This window comes from Lonchura striata, chromosome 1 (genome assembly GCF_050655825.1).
Source record: "Lonchura striata isolate lonStrDom1 chromosome 1, ASM5065582v1, whole genome shotgun sequence".
In the NCBI taxonomy this organism is placed as follows: Eukaryota; Metazoa; Chordata; class Aves; order Passeriformes; family Estrildidae; genus Lonchura; species Lonchura striata.
In genome coordinates this window covers 6,043,163-6,066,071 of record NC_140703.1, presented here as the reverse complement: position 1 = coordinate 6,066,071, position 22,909 = coordinate 6,043,163, and the positions used below count along the sequence as shown (strand labels likewise).

General features: G+C 39.5%; 1 protein-coding gene across 3 annotated transcripts in view; it reads left to right on the top strand.

Annotated features, from left to right (window-relative positions):
* The window catches only part of UVRAG (UV radiation resistance associated), an 81,145-nt gene extending 59,136 nt beyond the window's left edge, over positions 1 to 22,009 (top strand). For all 3 annotated transcript variants that reach the window (XM_085590150.1, XM_021532428.3, XM_085590104.1), the window contains exons 14-15: positions 10,847 to 10,938; positions 18,324 to 22,009. In XM_085590150.1, coding sequence (XP_085446276.1) covers positions 10,847 to 10,938; positions 18,324 to 19,026 — 795 coding nt within the window. In that variant the 3' untranslated portion in view covers positions 19,027 to 22,009. The remainder of the gene's footprint in view (positions 1 to 10,846; positions 10,939 to 18,323) is intronic.
* Positions 22,010 to 22,909: the final 900 nt, after the last annotated feature.

The window sequence follows — 22,909 nt, the reverse complement described above, 5'->3', positions numbered from 1 at the left end:
TTTACATAACTTTTAGCAAGCCATATGGCTGCTTTCAGAGAAGTGTCCAGATAAGCTTCATTCTTGTGAACATGTGAAAAATTGTTTGGACAGAGAATGAGCAGCTGCCTCTCTCTTATCTCCAGACCATCACCAAAGGTGTTTACCTTAATTCAGAGAACCAGTCCTCTTTGTCAGGAATAAGTGTGAATCGGTTGCTTAATTCCCTCTGTGCTGTGGCAAGGTTGGAGTTGCCTGGGAAGAATAGTAGTGACTTCACTGGAGCATGAAAACAAGAGCCTTGGTCTCTATCACCTTACTTGAATCATTCATGCAAGTTTTGAGCACTGTGACAAAGAACCCAGAAAAACTCGATCAACTTGAAGAAATATTTTGAAATTATTTGTATAAGCTTCTCTGGTTTCACAGATTTTTTTTTTTTTCCTTTTACAATTACCTAGAATTCTGTCAGCAAGGAGAAATGTGAGTGTGGAAGAAATGAGATGGCATTGATATTAAATAAAATTACTGACTTAAAAACTCTTCTAGAGATAAAGGGGTACCGTTTTGTAAAACAGCAGGATAATAACACTGGAAACCACATTTTGCACTCAGGAGAATTCAGCTGGAATTAGAAGCAGCCTAGTGCTGGCTTGGTAGAGTTTTTTTTGGAAAAACTTGCTTTGCTGTTACATTCCAAAGCTGAAACAATGTGTGTTAATTCCAAGAGTTCATAATAACTTCCATCTGTATGTGAGCATGAATTGTTTCAATACCCATATTTTCTGTTTGTAAAATTACATCCCTCACAAAGTTCACAGAGGAGCTTTTTGAGTTGGATAACATTATCTAACGCTGTAAGTTTCCATTTAGGATTTCAGCTGTTTGACTCTCACTAGCATAAAAATTCAGGGTTTTTTTTTCGAAGAGAAATTAGTCACTTATGTCTAATAATACCTACGAAAAATATTCACTGTAACTATCAAAGGTGAAGTACAATAGAGTTGCTAAGAATGGGAGTGAATGCTCTCCAAAGCATGTGACAGTGGGAGAGCATTCAGCAAGTACTAGCCCCATAAACTCTGTAGCCCCTAAGTTAGGGATGTGTATGGAGTATCTGAGGCTTTAATAGGAGAAAGAGGTGAACTCTTGTCCTGGTATTCACAGCGGAGTAATTGATATTACATCATGAAAACCTCTTGTTGTGGTGGATGAATATTAGGAAATCCCTGAAGCCTGGTGATGTTTTTTGTGGGTAATAAGTGAACACAGAACAGGGTCAAAATGGCAACTCTCAGAGTCCTCTTTGTTCTGAGCATACAGTGTGGGTGGCACCCAGTTCTGCTGGGGCACAGACGTGGACCTTGTGGAACTGAGCTCTCACAAGTGCTTGAGCAGTGGTCTTGCTGCTCTAGGTTTTTTCATCTCAATAATTTAATTATTTTTTTTTTAAACTTTGAAGTAGGGGTTATTGAGAGTGCAGTGGTTTTGAGTTTTGAGATGCAGGCCTGTAAAAAGCAAGCATCTTTATTGCTGCTTTACTGGCTGCTTTGCTATCTCTTTCCTTCGTTCCCAGAGCCTTAATTGCTTCGGCCTGACTTCAGTGTAGGTTCTTTATTACATATGATGAGTTGAGCTTAATTTAGTGACCATCTTCCCTGAGGTGAGTGAGTCCCTAGTGAGCAAACACAGTGTTACTGTGGGAGAATAATTTGCCCAAAATTGTGCACCCAGAAGGTTGAGGGTAGTGAGGCCCTGGCACAGGTAGCTCAGGGGTGCTGTGGCTGTCTGATCCCTGGAGGTGGCCAAGGCCAGGTTGGATGGGGCTTGGAGCAGTCTGGTCTAGTGGAAGGTGTCCCTGCCCATGGCAGGGGGTTGGAATGAGATGAGCTTTAAGGTCCTTTCCAACCCAAACAATTCTGTGATTCTATACTAAATTATTTCTGTCCTGTATTGGTCATTATGTCTGATGCATGCATTTATGATGTGTAGCCATTGAGGAGACCATGTGTATCTTGTTCATCAAATTTCCAATTTTTTTAGGTATTCAAGAGGTTGTCTCTTGCATGATACTTGACAGGTATTATTCCTTGTCAAGTTCCCAGATTTCTTGTAGAGGACATAATTTCAATAGAGCTGTAAATCTAGTTTCTTTAAGTACCAATAAGAAGGGAGTTTACTGCAGCTATTTTCTTGCACAGAGCAGTAAAGTTATTTACACTCTGATTGTCAAATTATTTCCTATTTCAGTCAGCCACTGAAGTTCATTGAATTAATTTGCCTCTTAATCTTCTGGATTTCTTATTCTAAGTTTTATCTTAGCTTTATCACAGAACCAGACAGCATCTCTATGACTGTATGACTGTTGTGAGACCCCTTTTATTCTTTGCTGTGACCTTGTTCACTATCTCTGACTGGTTTTATTTGACATGGCCTCGGGGGTGGTGGTGCTCTGTCCTTGTCTAAATTAATGGCTCTTGAAAAGTAGACTTGTAAAACCAGGTGTTGGATAATTTGGACCATTTTACAACTCTTTGTTTTCCTACAGCCAGCCCAAGGAGTGAATGTGTCTAGTCTTACCTCAGTTCATAGAACCATTCAACACTTTGAGTTGGAAGGGAACTTGAAGACCATCTTGTTCATGGGTAGGGACACCTTCCCTAGGCCAGCACCCTCCTTACACCAACCCTAGACCAGGTTGCTCCAAGCCCTGTCCAACCTGGCCTTGAACACTTCCAGGCATGGGGCAACCCCAGCTTCTCTGGGCAGCCTGTGCCAGGGCCTCACCACCTTCTGAGTAAAGAATTTAGTATCTAATCTAAATCTGCCCTCTTTCAGACAGGGATAGGAAAATGGGAAGAGATTAAAATCTCTTCTGGTTTTCCTATCCCTGTCTGCCCATATAAAAAGTTCATAGCTGGTGTTTGTTAGCAGACAAACATATCTACATAGAGTGTCAGAGCATCACTTCCAAGTTTATTGAAACCCGTGGAATTTGCTACACTGTATGAAATAAGGTTATTTTTTCTGCTGTTCAACCTGAATGCTATGCTTAGAATTGTTTCACAAGGAAGCCTTTTTTTCTCTTTTTTTTTGTCAGACCATTATTGTGTTGTGTTAGACTGATACTCCTATTCACATTGGAATCACTTGCTCAGCCCTAGCCAAAGAATAGCTCTGCTTTCATCTGACAGTCATTAGCAATACATGAACTTTGCTGTTTGATATGAAAAAAAAAAAAATAACACTCTTGTCAGCTCCCACAAGGTTCTTTTTCTCATCAATAGAGTACAGATCCAGGGAAGTACCTAATGTCTAGCCCTCCTCTTGTGTGTCCACAGCCACTGTGTCCACATGGTGGCAGGTGGTGTTTATGTGCTTTGTGTAATCTGCTTGAGAAGCTGAGCAGCCAGTGCTGCTTTCCTGGGAATGCTGCTTTGTGGGTGAGTTGCTTGTCTAATGAACAAAGTAACATTGACAGAACCATAGAAGAAAACCAAAGTATTTGTTATATTGTTGGTGTAGCTGAAGTGCCATCTTCCTAATACCTGCATGGAATTAAAGTTGAATGCTTATGTATTAGTGCCATATGTAAGAGGCTGAACTGAAACTCAGCTGTTAAATATGAAATGAGGCAAGAGGTTCAGTTTCTGGTCCTGTTAGACTATCAAACATGAGAGAAAATTAACTCTATAATAGAAACTAAAAGCTTTTCCATGGCAAGTTGAACAGCAGAAATGTTAGGCCTAGAAATTTGTTTTGGCAATAAACACTAAGGAGCAAAATTCTTTAAAGAGTTCTGTGGGTAGTGGTGTATATGCAGTGGTTATGGCCCTTTGAGTGTAGGATACTGTGACTTGCACACTGCATCTTTTATGAGGCCCCTAAACTAAGATCATAAAACATACAGTTCAGAAAGAATGCACCATCTGAATCCAAGGCAAATTTAGCTACATACAGAGAAGTGTTCTTGAAAGAGCATAGGTTGAAGCCAGTCTAGTCCTTGTCTTGTGAAGTGCCAGATTTTCATTTCAATAATAAGAGGAAGGGACTGCACCTGAAACACCACAAAGTGCCTTCTCCAGCTGTGTAGAGCCAAAAGCTCTTAGGAGAGGTTTTATTCCTGAAACTTTCCTAGGGTAACAGTGAGCTTAGCCAGATCATTTAGAATTGGGGAATTTATATATGTTTTTTGCAAACCTTTTGGAAAGGCTTTCTTTTTTCCTTTCCTATCGCCCATGCCAAGAAAAAAATAGGTTGAAATGAGACTGGATTAGTTGTAACTGAAGTCCTGGCTTTCATTCAGGTGAAAGCCTGCCTATCCTTGTCTGTAGCAAAGGCCAGTATTAACTTGCTCTGTGAAGGAGCAGATCTTGGGTGTTCAACCTGTACAGATCCTGGCACCTGCCGACTAAGCCCAGGCAGTGCTGGAGGCTCCTGCAGCTGTGGTGGGATAACCAGTGTGGTTGCATGACTTCTTACATATGGACAAGTTGGGAGGGCTTGAGTATTTCAGCCTGGAGAAGAGACAGCTTTAGGAAGACCTCAGAGCCCCTTCCAGTGCCTGAAGGGGCTCCAAGACAGCTGAAGAGGGAGTTTGGAGAAGAACCTGGAATTACAGGACAAGGGAGAATGGCTTCCCACTGCCAGAGGGCAGGGTTAGATGGGATATTGGGCAGAAATTCTTGGCTGTGAGAGTGGTGAGGCCCTGGCACAGCTTGCCCAGAGAATCTGTGGCTGCCCCACCCCTGGAAGTGTTTGAGGCCAGGCTGGACAGGTCTTGGAGCAGTCTGGTCTAGTGGAAGGTATCTAGGCCCATGGTGGAAGGGTTAGGGCTGGATGAGCTTAAAAGTCCTTTCCAACCCAAACCATTCTAGGATTTTGTGATAACAGGCAATTATCTTCATCTCCCTTGTAAATGTGGGACAAATCAGGTTAGTTCAGACTAAACATGTTTTAAAAATTACTGATTTTAAGTATGCTTCAATGCTATAGCATAAAATGCAGTTATCTCCTCTTACTGCTTTGGTTGCTGTTTCTGTGCCTTATTTGCTATTGCTAAATCAAAATTGTGGTGGGAGTCTTTTAAGATGGTTTTAGTGAAGACTTTAGGCATGCATTGGTTGGCTTGAGGAACTTGAAAGAGTATGTTCAATGGGTTAATGAAGGACATGGGCCTTCAAGGATTTGGATGTAACTTGCTTTCTTGTTAGTTTAATACTCTTGAATGAGTTGCAAAGTAAACATCTGCTTTTCAGGTGTAACTCTGGGAGACGGACACTGGCATATAAAGATAAGTCATGATATCTATGGAAATAGCTGTTATATTTGAGCACTTCTTGTTTGGATGAGGGCTGTCACTACTGTAGCAGTCCTCTATTTGCTCCTTCTGAAAGCAAGATTGAGGACTTCAAGACTTGATATAATCTCAGCAGTTAGTTTTATTTATTCAGCTCCTACTTCCCCAAGAATCTTAAAAAAGTTTTAAAAACCCTTTTGTTATGTTTACTTCCAAACTGTAATTGATTCTTACCAATAGTCTTTTTAAGTATGAAAGATAATTTTCATTTTTAGATGCTTAGTTTGGAAGTACATTATCTAAAGAGCTATTGATACCACAACATGTTTCAGTAATGTTGTAGCTTAAGGGTTTTTCAGTAAACCCACAGAAGTATTCAGAGCTAGAACAGCTAGCCAGATTCAAGGCAAGCAAAAAATTTTATAATTGCTCCCAAAAGATATAAACACATATCTTTTGATTATATAACAGCAGGCATTATTTCACTCATCCCCCTAGTTGTTTATATAGCAACAGGCATTATAACAACAGTTCCTGTTTTCTTTATTGCAATGCTTAGTAATCTGAATATCTGTCAGTGTTCTGTCGTACTCTGAAAAGTCACTCAGGATCTTGTAAAACAATTAACTATGTCATTTTAATAAAACTTCTAAAACTTAGTATTTCTGTTTGACATTCTTAATGTTTCAGTGTTTGACATTCTCTGAAAGCCTTATGCAAATGCTTGGCTTGTGGCCAGCTCTGCAAATTTGATTGAAACAATAGTTTTGCTTCTATTTTTCTCTGTATGTTTTCACATTTGTGGAGCAGGTGGTTTTTTGAAGTTCTTGAAGCTATAAAGAGAAACTCCTCATATAGCTGAAAATAATTCAAAATTGGTTTTGGCTGCCTTAATATTGCAAGATCTTTGCCTAGTGTAATAGTGGATTGAGTTTACCTATTGTGTACTCTACTGCTGCAACATCAAGAACCAGTTGCCTGCAGTGGGGACTAAGGGAAGTCCAAAATACAGCAGATTTTGGCCTAGACTTGAATATTATGCACAATATGTACTAAAATGGCTTATATTTTGAGCTTTAATAACATATTCTGACTGTTAGACTGTTTCCACATGGCTTAGAACAAGATGAATATGGCTGGGAAAACAGTGTGAGAAATGATGAACAGATGAGGTTAGAATTGGAGTCATTCTGCACTTTCCCCTCTCCAAAAAAATTTACTTGAGCCCAGGTACTCTGTGGTTTCTGGCTGGAAGTAAATGTATATGCTTGTATACAATTAGTTATTAAATACTGCTGCAAGAATTAGGATAGGAAGTGGACTGTTGTTTTTTGCACATAAATGCAGGATATAATTGTTTTTCTTAAGAGTAGCCATAGAGTGGCAAACCTCTTAATTTTGATCGTGGGTGCAACCTGCAAGTACCCAGGAATGGAAAGATAGTTAATTGGTTTATTTTAAAGCCAGCTAGATTGAAAAACTTCAGTAGTCCAAGTACTTCTTATAGACTTTATAGGAAAGTAACTGAACTTTTGCAGGTTTGTATTTTAGTTAGTTAACAAATTATGTGTCTCTACAGGTAGATTTGATGAATGAACATTTTGCTGTGGAATTGTTTCCTTTAGGAAGGCAGTAAGCTTTTCTGTTGTTTAACATGATTTTAGGTCACGATTTTTAAGTCTAGGAGTCTGATTGATGAAATGAATCCTTAGAAGCTCTTTGGTTGGCAGTGGAGTAGAGATGCTCAGATTGGAGCTGGTTCACAGCTGGTTCACTCACCTTCCAGTGTAAGTTCAGACCATTGCAGAGAATAAAATACAGGTAGAAACTGGAGCAACCGAATATTATTTTTTCTCATCTTGGAGTGTAAAATAATTATGCCTAATTTGTTACAATTTAACTTCAATTTGCCATGCCTCACCTACAACTAATGCTGTGGTTTTGTTGATATTATTCTTTTAAGGAAATTTAGTCTTTAAACACTTTATTAGAAAGATAATACAGTTTTTGAAATAATAAATCTACTTTTTGCTCTGAGAACCACTGTTTAAATGCAGCTTATTTTAACATTTGTGGTTTTCTGTGATGTTGGAATATATAGGTATAATAGAAAATACCCACTGGTAGGTCAAGCTCCTTTTCTGTAGAGAAGTTGGCCTTAAAGTAAATGTATTATCCTGTTTCTTGAGATTTCTCTGTACAGATAATTCTTTACGTTCTTCTGCCTTGAACTTTATAAAATATGATGCATCTTGTCTCCTATATCTTGTTTCTGTGGAGTAAGAGTTGCTAGTAACAAATATGAGAGCAGCACTTGGGAAAACAAAGCTGTGCATAGGAGCTAAATATTGGTATAGAAATCACAATTAATTTTTTATCACTGGAACATCATTAATGATTTACTCGAAGTCCTGTGGGGAATACATGGTCTTCTATGTGAATGCAAATATTGGACAACACCTCTTCACTCCAATTAAAATAGGCACACTTTCTTTGGATGCTGGGTCTGTAATATCTTGAAGAATTGATCTGATCTTTAAAATCTTAAATAAAATGCTACTTTTGAAAATTATTACATTGGAAACTTAGTGTGGAGATGAGTGACTTTTAATAGCAACAATTGAAATTTGAACCGTTTCTTAGGAGAATTAAGACAGCACATAGTTACCTCTATCTGCTCTTGTGTTCCTGCCCTCTTAATTCTTACAAGCAAAGCAGCTCCTTCCTTCATTTTTCTCTTTTTAAAATTGATTTTGATGTTAAGAAGTACTTGTGTGAATCCTACTGTAACGAGTCATAGGGAATCATAGAATGGTTTGGTCTGGAACAGAACTTAAAGTCATCCAGTTCCACCCTCCTGCCATAGGCAGGGAAACCCCCTCTAGATCAAGTTGCTCCAACCCCCATCCAGCCTGGCCTTGGGGCCCCGTCTTTCCAAACCTGGGGCACCCCCAGCTTCTCTGGGCAACCTGTGCCAGGGCCTCACCACTCTCACAGCCAAGAATTTCTTCTCATATTCCATCTAACCCGGTTCTTTGTTAGGTAGAAGTCAGTCCCCCTTGTCCTAAGTCCCTCTCCAGCTCTTGGAGCCTCTTTAGGCACTGGAAGGGGCTCGGAGGTCTCCCTGGAGCCCTCTCTTCTCCAGGATGAGCACCCCCAGCTCTCCCAGCCTGTCTCCAGAGCAGAGAGGGGCTCCAGCAACCCTTCATGTATCTCCATGGTGTCCTCTGGATTCAGTCCTTACGACTGTTGTTAAATGTTAAATGTTCTTCTTGGATGAGGTGGATTAACTAGTCCTGCATATGTGGTGTGGATGTTAAAAAAAAATTAAACTTAAGGGAAGGTGTATGAGAATGCTTTATGGATTGGGGAAAAAACCCCAGTCCTTTCTAATATTTGTTATTTTACATTGTCAGAGGTTAAGGAGAGGAGGAAGAGGAATTCTGATCTTTTAACTAAAAAAAGTTGTTTTTAAGCTCCCTCCACCTCCTTGTTCACATTTATTTGGAATTGTACCTGTAGTGGCCTGCATCACGCAGCAAAGTAGAGATTTCTTTGTCAGAATATGTGAGACTACTACATAATTATGTAAAACAGGAGTTAACCTTCACTGCATTAATGGAGTGATAATTTTGAATCCAGACTAAAACCCGATTCATCAGCTGATTTGTGAATGGTTTTTTTTCTGTCCCAGAAGGCAGATAGGTTTTTAAGCGACTTGTGGGTTTGTAAATACATCAGCAGCAGCTTGTATTGAAGCAGACACAAGGCAGTATTGCTTTACTTTTAATCTATTACAAAGCAAAATAGTATGCAGTTTATGAAGTTAAATAATAACTTTTTCTAGGGGTTTCATGAAACTTGCACCCTAACTTTACTTAATATGCATATCTACTATTGGAAATATGAAAATGTCTTTTAGTAGAAGCAGTGGTTTTACTCATTTTTGGATACTGAGGTCTCCCATGAATTCTTCTGATCTTGGCTGTTGGAGAGATCCCTTAATTCACCTTATTTTCATGCTTTGAAACCTTAAAATGTGAGAATGACTATAAAAAAGGGTATTCCATCAACTTTTCATTGTTGGAGGAGGAAGAAATGTAAGATTTTTGAGGTTGGTGGGTTTTTTCTTCTTTATTTCTTTTGTTCCGGGCTAGTTCTCCAGTTAACCAATTCCACTATAATCCCATCAGGAGAATGTAGTGATGGTTTTGTAATTTATATTGTATGGTGGTCTTAATCCAGGTTCTGTCATTGTAGCAGAAAATATGAACCCAAGCCATATGATTTGGCTTTGTCCATATGGAAATAATAAACTGTAATAAATGGCCAGCTGTTGTACAGTGCTACAGTACTAAGGGTGGTTTTCTTCCAAAATAATTTTTCTTTCTGAAACTCAGACAAGCATAAAAATCATTCCCAATTTCAGGAGTCTTTTTCTCTGAAAAACTGATTGTTTGGGAGAAGTCAAAAATTTTTGAAACTTAAGATACTTTCCTGCATCTTGCTGTCAGGAATTGTGGAAGCAGGTGTGTGATTCTAAACAAAATAAATTCAACATTGAGTGGGACTGTTCCATGTTTCAGCAAATAGCTCTATCAGCACTACATTTGTGCAGTTACTGTGTGTGCCTATGTTGGAGTCCAGCAGAGACTTCTAAAGCGTGTTAATGTATGCTGGGAACTGCTTATTGAATTGGTAGTGCATCATTCCCATAGCCTTAGAGATACTGGAATGTAGGGTGCTGGGTTTTTTTAATTTTTTTTTATTATTATTTTATCCATACAAGGGATACATTTCTCTGCAAAGTTTCCCTGAAATTTTGAGATTCGAACTTTAAAGACAGACTTTTTTCCTTCCATGTGCTGTTTTCTTCAGAGGTATTTTTAATTTGGTGACTTGTTAAACATGGAGTCTATAATTCTCAGCAGTGACAGTTACGTCATGTGGACGACCTAAGAACAACTTGTAGGAGTCAATATCCAGGTTAAAGTATGTCAGTGTTTAAAGCCATTCCCTTTGCTAAATAGCATCTGAGTGCTGGATTTAATTATGATACTAATAAGAGGCATTTAAATGCTGATATAAACTGTGTAAGGAGCACAGATATTGATCAGTTGTGTGACAATATGTATTTTCACTCATTGATGTTACTATAATAATTCCATTACTGATTCCAGTATGCACTAATACACTCTGACAAGTACACACAAATAAATACTTGGAATTCATGAATACAGAACATTGTGATGGAATTTGGTGTCTTCCCATAATGGCCATATTTTTATTAAGCTGTCAACCTGCTCTCCTGTTGCAGATAGTAAATGGAGAAAGTGTAAGGAGGTTTAAGAGTCAAGTTGACTGATTATTTTGTCCCTGTTCTTGGGTGGGTTTCCTAATACAAATTGTAAATGGACCATTTTCTTAAAGGGAATAAATATCTTGGAACTGCTGGATAATCATCCTAAACTTTCTAAAAACTTAGTGACTTAACTGACCATGATGTTGTATTCTTTGGGATTTGGAAAGCCGTGCTAATTTTAGGATTTTTTTTTTCTGGTTTTGTAGCTTAGATACCAGCATGGGCTGAGTACTCCAGATCTAAGGCAAACTCTTCCTAACCTGAAAAATTTCATGGAGCTTGGGCTGATGGTTAGGTGGTAAGTATTTTTTATAATTTATAAGAAAGAGGTGGGCGCTACAAAAAAATTGAAGGTAAGAATTTATCTCAAGCAGCATGTCTTAACAAGCTGAGCATGCTTGGCAAGATTTTGACCTTCCCAAAATACAGACTCTGTAACTGTCCACAACATTCTACTGTTTTCTTAGGCTTTTACAAGTTTTTCCATATGATGGACCCACAACCCTTCTCAGAGGTTGATGTAGCAAGGGAATCCTGTTTGAAAATGTTCTTCACTAGAGGGAGGTGAATTAATTGTTGTCTTAAGACCATATTTTATGTTTGGTAACAGGTGCACCTTCTGTATCAAACTGCTTAAGCAGAACAAGTTGTAGCCTGGGCAGTCTCTGACTGTGTAATTCAAGTAAGCTGCATAGAGGAATCTGAATGATAAACAACACAACCTCTCTGTAATATAATTGCTGCTAATGTAAACAGTTGTAGCATGTTCAGTGTTGTTGCTAAATGAGAAGATACTTTAATAAATAACTGAAGGCTGTAGTATCTTCCAGGGAAATCCCATGTACTTCTGTTCTGATTCACTCCGGAGGACTCAGACTCATCTTCCACTGTCTGCAGAAAATCAAATCAGACAGTGGAATGTTTAAGGCTAAAGTTAGTTTAGTTTTATCTTGCAGCAGTTGTTTGAGCAGGAGGCTTAACCAGTTCTCCTTAAATAGAGGTGAACTTTACTAAATGTGAAGCACAGTTTACTACCCAGTGTATTTCAACAAGTGATGGTTTATATTCACATGGTTTTAATTTATGCTCTTTGAATTGCATGCACTCATGCAGTCTCTTGCTTTATGCAATTATTTTCTCCTGCATTTTCATCTAATCATAGAATCATAGAATGCTTTGGGCTGAAAAGACCTTAAAGATCATCCACTTCCCACCCCTTGCCATGGCCAGTAGATCAAGTTGCTCCAAGCTCCATCCAACCTGGCCTTGAACATATCCAGGGATGGGGCAGTCCCATCTTCTCTGGGCAGCCTGTGCCAGGGCCTTACCACCCTCACAGGGAAGAATTTTTTCCCAATACTCCATCTAACCCTTCTATCTGTCAGTGGAAAGCCATTCCCTCTTGTCCTGTCATTCTAGGCTCTTGTTCAAAGTCCCTGTGCAGCTCACTTGGAGCCTCTTCAGGCACTGGCAGGGGCTTTAAGGTATCTGGAGCCTTCTCTTCTTCAGGCTCATCACCCCCACCTCCAGGTTGCTGTTTGAAGTCTTAGCTAAGGAAAACAAATACAGGACTAGGAAAAGTTTCCACTTGTAGCAATACTGTAAAAAGCGTTGCCTGATGGAAATTCAATTCAGCCAACAGAGGAAGTAAATAGGTCCTGAGAAGAGGAAGGTCAGCCCCTTGTGCAGTTTTATTCTGTAAGTAATTTCAGGCACAGCTGAAAAGATTCTCCCTGCTTTTGTTTTTTTCTCTAGCAAGATGCATAAAGAAAAGCATTCTTCACTGGGAAAATATCACAGTGAGTTTTTGTGTGGTATCCATTACAGTAGTGTAAAAATCCTCAGATGATGTGTGCTCCCCTCAGAACATCTGATAATGAAAGGCCAGACTGTGACATTTGTAGCACTTCTCTCTGCTTATCAGTAGAGTGGGAGGGGGAGCAGGTCATGGGTGTCTGGTATAGTCTTGAATAAGCAGAAGTGGGTTGACACTGAACATATGAAATGGGAATAATTTTCAGTGTGGATACCTGTTCTTCCCTTCTGGCATATGCTGTCTCTGAGGAACTGATCTGGAAACTAATTATGCTTCAGAGGGTTTGGCACCATACAATCTTGTTGTTTTCTGTAGGTGATGCACGATCATTAACAAAAGAAAGCACTTCTTTTCTTTGGCTGGATAAGATTTCCATGTAGGAATATTAAGCATAGTTCTTCTGGAGTATCCCATTCCCTTCTCCCCATGGATGTCTATGCCTCATTTTGTTCTCACGTCCAGAATAGTTTTTTTTTTAACTCATTATTACCAATCAATGCTTCTTAGTGCTTCTTAATAATATAAATGGAAATGAGGCTTTACAGGGAGTGTGGCTTGAGGGGAAAACTGGCTAGACTTTCATAATTGGGCAGAATACAGATGTCCACTGTCCTGTGGAGAATACCTGATTGTGAATATTGAAACAAGCAGACAAACCACTAACTGGTAAAATGAATATTTGAAGGAATTTTTTGTTTTCAGATTACTGTGAGTTGTCTGATACCCTCTGACACAAACTGTAGTCATTAAAATGTTTCCAGGTTATTCTTTATTTGCAGGATAAGAGTAGGGACACAAGAGGTTTTCTTATCCACGTACTCACTTGCACTGTCTGATTTGTTTGGTTCTCTTGCTGGTCTTCAGTTTCTTTTCTGAGCACTGTAGCTGGGTTTTTCTGAATTTAAATTCTGTCACCACCATTTTAGATTAAAAGCAAACCCAAAAAATCCTCCATGGCTTTTGTAGAAGAGCTCACTTATACACCCATTAGAGCAAATCAGGCTGTAAAGTCTCTGCTTCAATCTTCTGTGAGTTCCCCTGTTTTGTCTGGAGCTCTGGGCTAGCCTTTGTCTCTTTAGAAGGTCTGCAGAGTCCAGTGTTTGCCCCTCAAGGTTTAGTAGCTGGGTCCCTGAGCCTGGTGAGATTTTTGTTGTTTTGGTTGCTTAGGCATTACACTTCAATTATTAATACATGTTTTCACATCCCAACTTGTGCAATTTATTGCAGCAAGCTTGCAGGTCTGCAAGCTCTGCTTCCATCTTCATACCTCTCCTGGTACCAATATCCTGCTGTGTTTACTTTTGTCCCCCAAATCTTTTCTGTTTCCTTTTAGGAATACTTCTCTCTGTTTCCAGGTTTTTTTAGTCCTAGAGTTTCACTGGCTTCCAGAAAAGTAGCTCAGTTTTTTTAGGTTAGCTTTTGTGGATGCAGAAGGCCCTATGCAGCTTTTGTCCTAAATCCTTTTTCTTGTGAGCAAGCAGTTTATTCCAGCGTTTGAGACCAAATCATAGAAAGGTTTGGATTGGAAGGAACCTTAAAGGCATGTTCTCCCAGACCATGGCCAGGGATACAGACCAGGTTGCTCCAAGCCCTGTCCAACCTGGTCTTGAACACTTCCAGGGATGGGACAGTCACAGCTTCTGTGGGTAACGTGTGCCAGAGCCTTACCACCCTCACAGCCAAGAATTTCTAATTTCTAATCTAAATATAACCTCTTCCAGTTTAAAACCCTCACAGCCAATAATTTCTTCCTAATTTCTAATCTAAATCTCCCCTCTTTTAGTTTAAAACTGTTTCCCCTTGTCCTTTCCCTCTCTGCCTCTTTAAAAAGTTGCTCACCCTGTTTTTTAGAAGTCCCCTTCAAATCCCCACTTTCATGTAGCCTGTCCATTTTTAACATTTTTAATTAAAATGGTTTTATTTATTTTTGCATGTTCAGATTTACCTTTCGCAAGTTTAGGCTCTTTAGATTATGGTTGCATTAAATCAAGAGACTGACTAATTTTCTCTCCTGTTCTTCAACTTTCTTTTTTTCCCCCACTGTGTAATTTGTGAGGGATATTATTTGTGATTAATAGAAAGTAAAGAACATGCTGCAAACCTGAGCAGTTCAGCAAGATGATTTTTTTTAGTGAATAGACAGTAGACTTATCTAATGCTGGCAAATACACGATACTCCTTTTGAATAGCTTGTCTCTATGCAGGGAAATGCCCTTTTGAGCTGCATTTAAAGACTTTACTCAAAAATACTTGAGTGCCAAAGCTTGTGTTTTGAGGCTATGTCTTGATTAATATACTGCTAGAATCAAGAAGAGCCCAAAATTTCTTAGTTATGACAACTCTGGTGGCTTGATTTAAGATGATTTCATTTTTAAAATGTGTAGCTGAATTTCTTAGCTGCCAAAAGATGCAGTTTCATCTTAACTTCATATTGGCAGCCTTCCTATTGTACATTATTTTACCAGTAATCTCTAAGAAGGTGAGAAACTATTACTGCTTTTTAGCACAGTTGACAGGATATTGGCTCTGAACTACTCATGGAACTTCAAGCGTCTCAGATAGCTATAAACCAACCAAAACACCTTAATTTAGTATTCTTACTGCCATGAGGTCATAGTTTACAACACAAAAAGATCAAATGATGTTTAGGTTTTTGCAGGTTTTTTTAAGCATTCTCATAGCAAAGAGCTGTAGCTGTGGATTTTGGCTTTTGGCCAGGCAATCAAAATTTAGTATTTTGTCCATCTGTGATCCAGTAACATTCCTCACAGGATACATTTTGTGGGGAGGAAAAGATACCTATTTGAGCCTGCAAATTGTATTTTGTCCCTCATATTGGTTTACAGTTTCTCTGAGCCACTTTCAGACAGATTGAATAATCACAGGTGAATCTGACCAAAGAAACATTTTGTCAAAACTGCAACCACCATGTGTTCACTAAGAAAACAATTTCAGAAGTGTTTGTGTCTCACTTCAGTCACTTCATCTCACCTGTTTACAGTGGGGAGTCTGTGTCTTCCACCTTAGGGCTAAGAATGCTCAAACTGGCTATTTGTTAACTCGCAAAAATTACTATTTAGGGAGAAAATAACTACTTTGTCATTTTGCTGCCAGAAAAACTTAGAGATGAAGTCAGACTGTTAGAACTGGCTTTTTAGATTTAGATACAATTGAAACATTGAAATTGGTGACCTGAGGCTTCTCATAGTTTTTTTTTTAAATTTAGAAATCCTGCTTTCTGACAGGAACTATACATAACCATATGCGTAGCCAGTTCTAGTGTCATCCAACCTGATGACTAAAAGTCAACAGGCCCTAATAACAGTTAATCAAATCAATTTTTATACTCTGTAAGTAAGTCACAGGCCATTCTTTTTGGACAGATGTCCACACCTGTCTGTGTGTCCCAGGAGACCAACCAGGGGATTGTTGCTGGAAGCTGAATCAGCCCAACCTGAATAATTCAGCTCAAGGCTGTGCCGTAGAGTAAAGGGCTGTGCTCCTTCAAGCCAAACCCTTCTCACTGGGGACAATACCTGACAGTCTCTAAAGTGTGTTACTGGATGATAGTTTCCTAAAATTACTCTCTTTTTTATATACTTTTATATATTTTTATTAATTTCATGAACTGTGAAGCTCAAAGGACAATGTCTCTAAACTGATGGAGGGTGGGTTTGGTTTAGAAATCAGGAAGCAATTCTTCCCTGTGAAGGTGGGGGAGCCTGTGTTGAAGGCTGGGTTGGATGGGGCTTGGAGCAACCTGGTCTAGTGGAAGGTGTCCCTGCCCATGGCAGGGGGATTGGACCTAGATGGTCTTGAAAGTCGCTTTCAAACTAGACCCTTCTGGGATTCTATTATGGGATTCTATCTCTGGATTTTACTTTGATGTGAATGCTGTGAATTCTGGTAACAGAACAGCCTCAAGGAAAACACAAATGGAATAGACACTCTCCATCAGCTCCTTGTTTTCATAGGTATTAATAGCAGCCTTGTATTCTGAGCTCTGTGCCTCTGTTTAAACATTACTTCTGAACTAAAACTTCAACATGACTTCTATTCTCACCTGGAGGGAAAAACTGGATTAAATTGTTTCCTGATAGTACAGGAAAAAACAGTTTAACCCACTGTACACAGAGTCCTTACGGATTTGTTTTACTTGCCTGCAAGACTATGACCACTGTTCTACTTACAAGAGAGCTATTTATCTTTTTATGTTTGCCTTGTAGGCACTTGTCACTCAGCTTGAGCTTGTTGCCTAGGTTGCCCCCTATGATCAAGAAGAGGCATCCAGGGAAGATGACTTTCTCACTGATCATAACTTGCTCTCAAATTGGGGATTACCACCCTTCTCTCATTTTTCTTCCAGTGACTGTGGAACTCTTGAATGGCTGATCTCTAAAACCCTTTATACATATTTACTTCTATCCAGATGTGTTAGATAATATTTGATAAGCAGATAAACCATACTGTTGACTTTATTCCTCCATTATCAGATTTGGTATGTTATCCCTGTATTTATTCCTGACTGATGCTCAACCCATCTTATTCATATTTATTGGTAACAATGGACAGTTTCTGAACTCTGCCTCCATATTTCTCCAGCAGCTTAAAACATGTTTTAAAGTCTTAAGGTCCATTTCAGTGCATGTCAGCCAAAGAATCTGTCTGCAAGCCGTTTTTGTTCTAATGCATTAGTTTGAATATCTGCTCAACAAATGGAGATAATTCCTGCTTTACTGCCCTATGGAGCAGCCCTTACCTACTCTGCTAACTGAGAAGTTATTTTGTAGATGACAGAATGAGTAACTTACTGCTACTACATTTAAATCACTTGGTATAGATAATCCTACCAGTTCAATTTAGTAAGGAAGGGAAGATGTTTTGGCTGCTGTACTAAAGAGGTTAGATATGCCTGAACAATACATGTTAGCTTGAGTAGCCTTGTTGTAAGACCCTCTTAAAAACTCTCCTGGCCCTGCAAACTAATTAATTTCTCACCCATTTTCGTGTAAGGTCTAGTTTTACGAAGGAATTTAGGAATGTTTCCTTTGAGGGGAAATATAAATTTGTATGTTCTCTGCAACAATTTTTAAAGCTGTTTTTCTGGTGCCAGACACCTCAGTTTTCATGTTGGTTTACCCAGATGCTTTAATTTCTTCTGCTTTGTAGAAGAGTTGCTGCTGTGCCTAAATTGAGCTGATTAACACTTGCTAAAGAGTCACAGAATACCCTGAGTTGAAGAGACACACAAGGATCATCAGCTCCAACTCCTGGCCCTCACAGGACACCCCAGCAATTCCACTCTGTCCTGAGAGCATTGTGCAAATGCTTCTTGGGGTCTGACAGCCTTGTGGCAAGAATAACTCTCTGCCAATAGTGAAGCTGGTGTGGTTTTTCTCCTTTGTGCAGCTGTCAGGGAAGTCCACTGTTGGATTCTTTGCTCATTCTTTGCTCAGTTGTTATTACTCACTTTTGAAGAGTTTATGATGACCCAGTATAGCCCATAAATACATAAATATATGGTCAATAGTAATATTCCATAAGCGCAGCTCAGTCCCATAAAATGGTGTTAACAGTGCAAATTAGCGTAATGTGATAATTTCCTGTGTGATTGGCTTGCCAAACCATAGAGCTGTGTTAGTGTTCCTACACAACCTCACTGGTTTTCAGTACAGCTATCCTCTGGGCTGTCTTCTGTGGTTCATACAGCATTAATGTGTTTGGGGTTTTAACACTTCGGGATAGAAGTTGATGGCCAAACAGAGCCTGGAGTTGTGATAAAACAATTGTTTCAGCCTTTGGTTAAACATCTGCATTGCTCGTGAGCATGCCTGATGGGTGTGATCTGTTCTTTCCTTCTTTTGTAGCGATCGGCACCATATATCCAGTGCAATTCCTGTTCCAAAGAGACAGAGCTCTAGCTTTGGCAGATTGGATATCGGCTTTTCCAGTGGGCTTCCTTCTCCAGATAAAGGACTCCGAAAACGAGCCAGCACAGGAAGCGAGAGACTAGAGTACAAAACTCCTCCTCCTAGTTACAACTCTGCTTTAACACAGCCTATTGCTGTCACAGCCTGTGTTGGAGAGCTGGATAAAAAACCAGGACCCATATGTTCTTCCTTGGACACCTCTATGGACTCCTCCAAAAGAAATACCAAAAAAGGCCAGGACTTGTGCAGTAGTTTAAATGGAGAAAATGGAAGCCTAAACAATACCCAAGACAGGCAGGAATCTTTCCTAGGACGTTCTAGTGCAATAAATGGGGCATTTCTGCCTGGTGAGTGCTCTGACACCATGAACAACGAGCAGCCCTGTGAGTTTCAGCCCTCACTGAGCCCTGTGCTTTGCTGCACTGTGGAGCAGGCAGAGGAGATCATGGGTATGGAAGCAACAGGGTTCAGCACAGGAGATCAGCTGGAAGACTTTACCTCCATCCCAGTGGAACACGCTGTAGCAGTTGAGTGTGATGAACAAGTCTTAGGGGAGTTTGAGGAATTCTCTCGAAGGATCTGTGCACTGAATGAGAACATGTCCAGCTTCCGCAGACCTCGTAAAAGTTCGGACAAGTGAGCTCGGATGGAGATTTGATAGCAGACATTGAAGTGAAATCAGTGATCTGTATAGAAATAAAATTGCACTTATTCTTTATATTAATTATGAAAATAAAAAAGCTAAAGTTGTTCCTATGGTGTTAGACAAATGGACTTGAGCACAATAACACAGGATCATGGTGTATTCACAGCCCAGGTAACTTCATTCTGCTTTAAGTCCTTTTATGTTTGGTATTTATAATCTGTTGGAGGTTTTGTGTTTTTTTGTTTTTTCTTCTTGGGCATTGGAACCCATTTATAAAAGCTTTTCTGAAAACAACTTCTAGTGCTGATCAGCCCCTTCTATGAATGTTTGTTATGTTCTTAATTATTATTTAGAGTTAAATTTATTTTAATCTTTTCAGAAGAAAAACCCTTTAATATATTTTTATGGTAAGATGTCTTTACATTCTCCCATGTATTCCTGTGTTTGCTTGAGCAATGTAGTCAGTATTAGAGAAATACCATGAATTTGCTACAGTTGGACAACTTTATTTTGGCTGTACTCTGTAGCCTTTGAAGTTCTAGTTTGCACTGAGAAGTCTTCAGTTGGCAGTGTGAACTTGATAGAGAATGAGCACCTGTGTGATTTTATGCAGTTTCCTTGCACCTGGTTAATCAGAAGTGACATTTGGGAGTTTTTCCACTCCTCTTTTCCTCCATACTTGCTCTTCCTACCAGTGGAAACCTTGAGGAGTAAATCACCTCTAAGGTGATTATTACACAGATTTTTTTTCTGTTTAATAATCTCAGCCTGACCATTCCCCAATTAGGTTGGGCACAGATCTCATTAGAAGGGACTTAACGAGCCCAGTACCAACATGGGGTTCAGCTGCTACCCTCCAAGGTGTGCAGTGGGAGCAGTGTGCCATGAAACACTTCAGACATCTTCCAAAAAACCCAGACTGGGAATGAAGCACTTTGGAATTAGGTGAATGTGTGGAATTTCTCCATCCTCTGTAAAAAGGAGGCACTTAACATAATTAATCTGATTTTTTTTTTTTTTTAACCATCTATACTTTGAGGGAAGAAACTTCCAGTATTTGCTGGAGGTGCATTTTGCTGTTGGATAGGTTACCACTGCCACACGTGTTCAGCTGCACTAATGAGAAAGCAATTTGCAGCCTTCTTTGTGATTCCTGGTATGTATTTCAGTTTGGATTTCATTGCTCTTGATTTCTATATTGTATACCCAAGAATCTGAGCTCAGTTGTGAGCTCTGAAATATAAAAGTATATAGCAGAATAAAAATAATTCATCTTGTCTGGCTTTTTTTATCTCTCCCTGTTTTGTTTTCTTTTGAACCCACAACGTAGTCTTTTCCTAACTTCACTGTAAGGCTAGCTGAAATTAACTTTTTAAAAATACTGATATGTATAATCTCAGCTTTCTGTTATCAAAACAAGACATGTTTGTGAGAACCAGTATACATAATAGCACTGTTCTAGAATATGCATTTTTCCAGGTAATGCCTTAATGATTGTATTAAAACTATATTCACATTTCTTCAATTAGCTTTTAATGGTTGTGTCCACAGTTGAGTGGTTGGATAGAGCCTCTCTGCAGCAATTTGCTGGCTTCAGTCTGTCCCAGGATGATGTGCTAGATGGGAGTACTTGGATACTTTGATTTTGAGACACTGAACATGATTTCAGGTACAGAGTTGGACACATCTGTGAGTATCTCCTCCCCCACATTAGCTCCTCTGTTTAAACCTCATGAAAACTTCCCCAAAGGAAGTGCTACAGAAGCTCAAAGCACTGCCATCATCTTTGGAAAGGAACAGGTAGGAAGCTCTTGCTGTCATTTTGCCTACAGAAGGAAAAATAAACACCTGAAAGAACAGCACTTTGTAGTGATGAGCATAACATATTCTGTCCTGGGCCCTGTACCATCTTCTGATACCAGTATAAATTCAGGTGAAATTCAGTAACTTTGGGTCAGTTTTGCACCCTGTGGGATGGGATCTGCCACGCTCGAGGCAGCACGGGCCTGTTTGTACACACACTCGTGCTCCTATAGAACAGAAAACCATTAGCTTGTGTGTGATGATGACTTTTCAAAGCAGCCCAAAGAGTAGTTGTGAAGTCACTGTGTTTCGTAGGTGAACGTGGAGAGTCTCAGCACAATTTAGCAGCTTGTGAAATTAGGTTTGCACAGCATCATGGGACTTTTTTTTTTCCATTAGTTGTTTATTTCTCAGGTTGCACAAACCAAATGAAGTCTGGTTCTCCTCCCCAATGTTGTGTTGCTGTTCCTGTTTAACCCTTGTAATTGGTAATGTGCTAAACACTATGGTTAATTTTTGTATCTGTTGCACAAAGCTGCTCAGATGGGCTTTCTATGGCTGTATCTTTAAGGTAGCCTTAAATTATTCCTGTATTTCTCTTCCACTTCTACCACTTTCCTTGTAGCAGGTGGTGTGTGGTGGGACAGCATCACAGGGCTGATGAAGCATAGACTGTGGCTGTGAGGAAGAGGGTTGTACAGACTGCAGCCATGTCATAGCTTTCTCCTTTTGGTGGGGTTTGTTTTTTTTTTTTTTTTGACCCCCTGTAAATTACTTTGGAAATAGTTGTAGTGGAAGAGAAACAAACAGGAGGTTTGAGGGTGAGATAATGGATCACAGTGTACTTTAAATTTCCAAGAGCCTTTCAGTTCCTGCACAGCTGTGGCACTTAAAAGTCTGCAACTGTCTTCAAATTGAGAAAGCATTTCATTGCAATCTCAGTCTAATCCCTCATTAGAAATCCTTAAGATTTTTGAGCATATTAGTTTTGGAGTATCAGATCCCACTATATTTTTATAGCAAGCACAACAGCATTGATTTATCCTTGCTTGATCAGGTATCTAAAATAAGTGAGACTAGAATATCATATAGTAAATGACACATTAAAACTATGTTGGCAATTGCAGGAAAGCTCATCTGTCTTTATAAAATAAAATTTATTTGTATCTCTCAACTTGTGTGTCTTCTTCAATGGCTCTTTTGTGTTTGTTTTCTTCATGAGCTTAGTTTAAACCCCAGTGGCCTTCCTTGGCTTATTGATCATCAAATCAATATTGCTTACAATGTGAATGGTTGGGCAAGATGATTTACCTGAAACACTGACTGCCTTGGTGGTTCCAAATCCTGTTTCAGAAGAGCTAGTACTTTTTCATGCTTCTCCCCAAAAGATGGCATGCAGCTAGAAAAATAGCTCCAGCCCTACACTGGGGCTGGGGTTAAGCTGGATTTGTAGACATTTATGGGTAGTAGAAATACTGTGTTCCTTCATCAGGGAAGCACTGCTATTCGTCCAGCACCTTCTGTGATCCCAGCTAATAATTAATGTATAATTAACATATGCCTACCCAAAATGCAGCAGGAGTCAGCTGCGTGAGTCTTGGCAGGAGTCTGTCCCCAGCTCATGAGTCTGGTGGGAAGCAGTGAAATGTGAAGAGCTACAGGGACTCTCCAGGCATTATTATGAGGTTTTCTGGGTTAGGTTTTTTCCCTCCTACCCAGTCTATCAGCAGAGAGTAAAATCCCAGGGCATCATCTGTATAGTCCAGGGCTGAAGTGGGAAGAAATAGGAGAGAAATTTTACTTTAAGCTATCTTAAAATGTTGAACAGCATTACTGAAATACATTTGCCTGAAAGTGAAGAAGATGGAGATGCTGCTGGAAAAGTGGACTTTAATTTAGGTAAACCTTGGGTTCTTCTTTGCCTTGTTCTTTCACCTTTCAAATGGCCAGAGAAGGTATGTCTACTTACTGTCTGGATCTTGATCTCTTTCAAGTGGAAATGTGCTCTGTTGGCTCTGAAATGATGTGGCATAGCTGGTATCTCTGGGCAGCCATGAGCACCTCCAGTCTGCAG